Raw genomic sequence first — 7,203 nt, forward strand, 5'->3', positions numbered from 1 at the left:
TTGTGTCACCCCGCTACCTACACCAACCCACCGTTGACTTCTTGCTTGTGACTCCAGTGGCATCAACGTCGCCTACGGTACAAGTCATGAGTCGCGATCATGTCCTGCGTGAGGTTCGTGCTCCACCTTCCACCGCTTGCTGCTCATAAACGAGTTCACGTCTTTACCATCGTGTCTCGCATGCATTGGCTTCTATGCGCCCACATCCACCTCTACTAGCGTGGCACCTCACCAGCTCTCACCCTGCTATCTCCATCTCCTCCACCGTTGCATCTTACCATTTGGTGTGTCTCAGTTGCACACCAACGACCGTGCAATGGCCCGATCAGGTATTTGGGCCCCATCAAGTTTCTGCCTAAAGAAGCTAGCACGGTTGGTTGTGGAAGATGGAATCAAGGATTAGGGCCTTTGGGGCAGGGCCATTCTTGTCCAACCCACTCTCGTCATATCCCATTGCCAACCTAGCACAAAACGACATTCTATATACACTGTTTTTCTTTTCGTAAGATGGGAATATTGCAGAATTAGAATCAATGGAGGTCGGCCTACCAAAACTTATATAGGTAAATGCATGGTGCACTTTTTCCCGGTATAGAATTGGCGATGAGAGAGCGACAATAGTAGTAATAACACGTTGGTTTATCAACCATAGTAACACGTGATCCGAGCATCCGTTTTTCACAAAAACACGTTGCTGCGTCCATCCAACGCGAAAAGTAGTAAACGAGCAGAAGCGATAAAAAGGCTGTCAAGCCCGTCCGTCCAACGCCCAGAAAATGTCGAAAGTATTTTCATTCGTGTCATCTCCCGGCGCCAGGGGCCGACGCCGCGACACCTCCGCGCGCGCCCACCGCAAGCAATGTACAGCCCACACATCCCCTCAGCTTCCGTTATTACCTCTGCGCACAAGTTACCGGGCGACCAGACGACGGGGAGCCGTCGCACGCATAAATATATGCCCACTCCTTCACCCTTCCTCTGACAACTCACTGCCCCCCATCTTCTTTCTTCATTCCTCTTCCCACCAAGAACCCCAAACCTTACCTCCATTGAGTTCGAAACCGAGGAGCGAGGAGTTACAAGCCGAGTTGTCAGAATGGATGAGGAGAAGGAAGCCGACTCGCCGCAGCCACCGTCCAAGCTGCCTCGCCTCTCCGGCGCTGACCCGAATGCCGGTATGTGTTTGTGTAAGCGTGTTCTTTTTTTTTTTTTGAGCGAACATGTAATCGTGTTTGTGTGCAAGTCGTGTTGATAAGTCTGGCGTGTGTGTTTTCGTAGGAGTGGTGACCATGGCAGCACCCCCGCCGCCGGTGGGTCTTGGGCTGGGGCTTGGACTCGGCGGCGACAGCCGCGGCGAGCGTGACGTGGAAGCGTCGGCGGCGGCGGCGCACAAGGCGACGGCGCTGACGTTCATGCAGCAGCAGGAGCTGGAGCACCAGGTGCTCATCTACCGCTACTTCGCCGCGGGCGCGCCCGTGCCGGTGCACCTCGTGCTCCCCATCTGGAAGAGCGTCGCGTCCTCCTCCTTCGGCCCGCACCGCTTCCCTTCCCGTACGTGCCAACAAGATATTTTTCTTTTTCTTCTCATTGCGTTTGGCCTGATTGGTGTCGAGCTTTCCGATCATTCGATAATGTGGACGCCGTTTTTGACATTTGAGTGGCAGTGATGGGGTTGGGGAACCTGTGCTTCGACTACCGGAGCAGCATGGAGCCGGACCCAGGGCGGTGCAGGCGCACGGACGGCAAGAAGTGGCGGTGCTCGCGCGACGTGGTGCCGGGGCACAAGTACTGCGAGCGGCACGTCCACCGCGGACGCGGCCGTTCAAGAAAGCCTGTGGAAGCCTCCGCGGCCGCCACCCCGGCGAACAACGGCGGCGGCGGTGGCATCGTCTTCTCCCCCACCAGCGTCCTCCTCGCCCACGGCACCGCGCGCGCCACCTGACCAGTGACCAGACCGGCGCCCGTTTGTTTGTTTGTCTCGGCGCATGGGAAAACCCAAATCCGCAGGGATTATGTCATGTCCTGTAACTCTTTTTTTCCTCGCAACTTTTGAAGCCAAAACAATTCTCACCGTGTTCGATGGCACGCGATGCTTGTAGTTGGAGTAGAGGTAGAGTACTTGTTGAGTTTGAGCGGTTGTCGCCTGTAGACGTGCGTGCGTGCGTGCGTCGCGTGATGGCCGGCGACACACGACGCAGGCGGCAGGTGCGGCGATAATTTTCTTTGGTTGGGTTGTGGGGAGCGCGCCTGCCTCGGTGGCGGTGGCCGCGGTGGTGGTGGCATGGGCGACGGGGGGGCCCCGGCGAGGGGCGTGTCCTGGGGCCGCGCGGGGGGAGAGAGAAAGAGAGCGCTCTGCAGCAGCTGCAGCCTGCATGCACTGACCTTGTCAGTCAGTGGCTCGGGCAGAGTGAGGCATTGGATGCTGCTCTCTGTCTGGGCGTGGTGCAGTGGCCCAGCGACAAGTCCCGACTCGCACTGCATGACTCGCTGGGTCGCAGGCAACGCTGCTGCTGCTGCTGTGCTGCTCACTTGACGCATGGAAACGGTGATCGGGTGCATCGTTGTACTCCACTTCGCTGAGCATGACGCCTATCGCGACAATGCCGGCTTTGATTTGCAAACTGCAATGCAACGCTGATTGATCAGGCGTTTTCTCTACATTTTTTTTCACCTTCCAAACCATGTGAACATTCTACTCCAGAGAACGGTTGGCAGGCAGATCATAGGGATATCGTGCAGTTGTTTTACCCCGAACTCATCGACCCCTCCTCGACCTCTCTGCCGCCCGAGCATACCGCCGGAGTTCCGCGTGGGTGCAAGGACGGTGGCGTGGCGGGTCCCTTTCTCATCCATCCAAGGCTTAACACGGTGATGACGGAGCTCCTGTGGATCTGATGCTCTTTTCTTCGGAAGTCGCCTGGATCTAGCATGTTGATAGGAGCTCGCCGGCTAGGAGCATGGTGGTGTGGCATTGTGGGAATCGACGTCTAGAAGCATAGTCGTGTGGCATATCGTTTGGGGGTATTGTTCGCTCGCTCAATGGCACGGCAGTCCGGTTAGGGCGACTGGCACGACCCCCCACCCCCCCCCCCCCCCCCCCCCACACCCGTCGCACCGGATTTGGTGAAGGCGATGGAGAAGGCACCCCGCGGTGGCGTGCGTGCGGTTTCTCTAATGCAGAAGAGTTGGCTAATGCCGGCAAATAGACACATGAAGAGGCCACTAATGAGGTTGCGAGAAAGGGTGCTTAGATAGGTGGTAGTGATGCCTCGCGGAGAAGTATGGAGAGGCAGTTGGAGGGGAGGCACATATTCGATAGGCCATGCACAACCTGAACATGCTAAGGACATCACGACGAACATCTTGGCATAGGCGAAAGATGGGGCGTGAATGGAGATAGCGGGAGTTATAGGTGACAGCGGTACCCGAGTGGCCAACTATGGCTCGATGGCAGTAACCTAAGACGATGGCGGTGCCAGTGGCATCCAAGGTATATGAATCTGGCCTGATGGCTAGATCTAAAGCTCTCCAATTGATAAAAGGTGGCTACGCTAAGAAGGGAAGATAGTGGTTCCTTATAGCAAGGCTAATAATACAGCCGACCTGCTGGCTATAAGGTTCTTTATAGCCTTCTCTCAGCCTATCCATATAATAGTTAGCTCTTCATAATTAATACAGGGCCCACTTGTCTCTCTCACAGAGTTTCTTGGTTCTTATATCCAAGCCGGCTGTTAGTTTACAGCCCGCTTCTCCTCTCTCTCTTCTCTTCTTTTCTCCAACTCAGCATTTAGCTGGCTTATAGCCTACTATTATACTTGCTCTTAGCAATGTCGATGATAACAAGGATGGCTAGATCAGGCCTAATGGACGGATTCAGTATACTTCTGGAATACAAGGCGGCTACAAGGAGAGAAGGCATCGACAAGATATCGACGAGCTAATTGGAAATTCTGGTGACCGAGAGGGTGCGATGCTGAATCTTGGGTCTAAAGAGCAGGTACAATAGCAGACTATTAGCCAGCTATAAACATAATTTAATGAGATAAAAGATGAGAGAGAAGAGCAGCAGGCTACAGATCTGTAGCCAGCTGCAGCACGGACTCCAAGACGTAATGTGTGTATGACAGGTGGGACCATATATTAATACTCCATCCGTCCCAAAATATAACAACTTTTAGCACTTAGGATTTGTCTCAAAATATAACAACCTCTCAACCAACATTCATTTCACAACCAATCACAACCCTTTACCATTCACTTTTCTTACCTACCTCCACTTCTCAACCAATCACAACCCCTTTCTATTTAATTATAGGAAAAAGTACGAATTACCCCCTCGAACTAACGCAGTCGTCCGAATTACCCCCCTGAACTACAAAACCGGACATTCTTCACCCCCAACTATGTAAACAGGACGAATTACCCCCCCTCGACCCAATCCGTGGTGGTTTTGGTCTACGTGGCGTACGCGTGGCAGTCCAGTCAGCAACTTATTTATTAAAAAATAGGTGGGCCCCACCTGTCAGTTTTTCTCTCTCTTCTCTCTCTTCTATCCCTCACTCTCTTTCTCTCTTCTCCTTCAGTGTTCAAACGGCGACGGCGGAGGCAGCGGCGAGGTGAGGCGAGGCGGCAGCCGCCGGGAGGCTGCGCGCCGCGGCCGCGTCGACCTCGGGGGCCTCCCGGTGGATAGCGGCGGCGCGAGACGAGGGAGCGGCGGACGGGCGGACGGCAGCGCGCGGGGCCGGGCGGTGGGCAGGCGGTGGCGCGAGACGAGTGGGCGGGCGCTGGACGGCGGATGGCTGCATGCAGCGGCGGAGGCGTCGGTGGATGGCGGCGGCACGAGACGAGGGAGCGGCGGACGGGCGGACGGCGGCGTGCGAGGCAAGGCGGTGGGCAGCGGTGAGAGACGAGGCGGCGGCGCGAGACGAGGGGGCGGGCGCTGGACGGCGGACGGCTACATGCGGCGACGGCGAGTACAACCACCGCCGCCTCGTCCACTCCCGCGGCGGCGCCGCCGCCGCCATGGCCAGAATCCCGAGGTTCCTCTTCGCCACCATCCCGGACGGCCTACCGAAGTCCGACGCCGACGCCACCATGACTACCTGCCTCCCCTACTTCAGGAAGCTGCTCGCCGACCTCAACAACCGTGCCGCCGGCGATGACGACGACGACGCCGTGCCACCGGTCACCTGTGTCGTGGCCGACCACCTCTTGGGCTTCAGCCTCGACGCCACCGTCGCCGTGCTCGCCTCGCGCTGCCGCCCACTGCCCACCCTTGCATGCCGCCTTCCACCGCCCCGCCCCCGCCTCGCCTCACGCCTCCGCCCACCACCCGCCCGCCGCCGCCGCTCGCGCTACCGCCCATGCGCGCCGCGTGAGAGAGAGGAATAGGACGACCCGAGGCCCGCCACCCCGGTCCTCACCTCGCCATTGGACCCCAGCGAGCTTGTCCCGGAGAAAGCCTACCTCGCCTCGTCCCTTCTCCGCCGCCTCGCCTCCTCCGCCGCCGCCTCGCCTCGCCGCCGCCACCACCTCACCTCGCCGTCGCCGCCGCCGCCTCGCCTCGCCTCGCCACTGCCCGCGCTCGTTGCCTCCATCGTCGCCCCTCTGCCGCCACCACCGCTGGACCTGGAGGAAGAAGGGGAAAGGAAGGGGAGGAGCGGCTGCGGCGAGGGGGGAGCAAACCGCGAGCCACGGGCCGCCGCCTCCGGCGACGCCGCGCTCGCCTCGCGCTGCCGCCCGCCCCCGCCTCGCAGCGCGCCGCCCACCGCCGCTCGTGCTGCCGCTCATGCGCACCCCGAGAGAGAGAGAATGAGTGAAGAGAGAGAGAGGAAGAGGGGAAGGGTATGTATGACATATGGGTCCCACAATTTTTTTAAAAAAAATGCTGACCGGATTGCCACGCGTACGCCACATAGGACAAAACCGCTCTGGATTGGGTCGAGGGGGGTAATTCGTCCAGTATTAAAAGTTCAGGGTGAGCAATGTCCGGTGTTTGGGTTCAGGGGGGTAATTCAGACGACCGCGATAGTTCAGGGGGGTAATTCGTACTTTTTCCTTAATTATATCTACCTTTTTAATAGTCGTGCCCAACTCGAAAACTCTCTATATTCTGGGACAGAGGGAGTAGTATAGTAAGCAACTATTGTATGAATTGGCTATTAGAACGACTATAGATGAATTGAAGCTAGTAATGGGCTATACTATTAAACTTGCTCTAAGGGTCTCTGGATCTCAGTTGGATCGTGTCCGAATATACTTGTACCACTACTAGTAGTAGCTGTTAAGTGTTAGGGCAACCACAATGTATGAAAAAAGTGACCTTAAGGCAATGATTACACTTGTAAAGTGAGCCATATACATTGTGTAAAGTAGCATTAGCTTAGAGTGCACCTTATATTTAAGGTCTACCACAAGCAAAAAGAAAATATTTTCTCTCTCATTCACTTCATGATCAAGAGATGAAACAATTATTTTTCCATTCTATGTGGGTTCATCTTGTGACTAAATTCTAACCATAGCATTGTGGGTATTGGCTTTAAGGACATCCACAATGTGGTGCAAAAGTAGTCCATAAGCAATAGAATATTCCATTCAGCCATCTATTACCATTGTGCAACTAGTCCATATAGAAAAAATAACAAAAGGTATCCATATGCATATGGACTACCCATATGGAATAAATTATATTATCTATCTCTACTCCTCTCTCTTCTCCTAATGATACCTTGTATACATATACATTGTGGAGATTGTTATAGGTAAAAACTATTTACGTGGGTCACATCTATATGGATCACTTTGCAATATACATTGGTGATACCCTAACAATGATTCACAATTCATAGAGCCCACCTTAAGATTACACTACATATGGCGGTTGCTGTTGCTTGCCCCTACCAGATACCTAGTCCTAGCATGCAGATCTTGTTATCGCACAGTCGCATAGTATTGACCGCTGCAGGCTACGCGTCAAAGCTCCTTTGACCTGCCAATCGCCGGGGCCGCTGATGGTCGGATTATGCGGCACGTTCATGTCAGGGCAAACTGCTGACTCGGTATGTTCATGTTACGGTGGACAATCATCAGGTAACCTAACTGATGTCCAGTATGCCTCATAGCCTTCACTGTTGCCACATTGGAGATTTTGGAGCATTGGCGAAAAGGCAAGTGGACTAAACTGTGGGCCATTTTCTTCATCAC

General features: G+C 55.1%; 1 protein-coding gene across 2 annotated transcripts; it reads left to right on the top strand.

Moving 5' to 3' along the window:
* Positions 1-849: 849 nt before the first annotated feature.
* On the top strand, positions 850-2,324 carry LOC4330314 (growth-regulating factor 10-like). Of its 2 annotated transcripts, none has more exons than NM_001416825.1 (3): positions 850-1,175; positions 1,279-1,551; positions 1,659-2,324. In NM_001416825.1, the coding sequence occupies exons 1-3, from the start codon at positions 1,097-1,099 to the stop codon at positions 1,940-1,942; spliced, it is 636 nt and encodes a 211-aa protein (NP_001403754.1). In that variant the 5' UTR covers positions 850-1,096; the 3' UTR covers positions 1,943-2,324. The 2 variants fall into 2 exon arrangements, with proteins under 2 accessions (NP_001403754.1, NP_001403753.1); NM_001416824.1 differs by having other exon boundaries at positions 1,665-2,324.
* Positions 2,325-7,203: the final 4,879 nt, after the last annotated feature.

This window comes from Oryza sativa, chromosome 2 (assembly GCF_034140825.1).
Source record: "Oryza sativa Japonica Group chromosome 2, ASM3414082v1".
Taxonomy (NCBI): domain Eukaryota; kingdom Viridiplantae; phylum Streptophyta; class Magnoliopsida; order Poales; family Poaceae; genus Oryza; species Oryza sativa.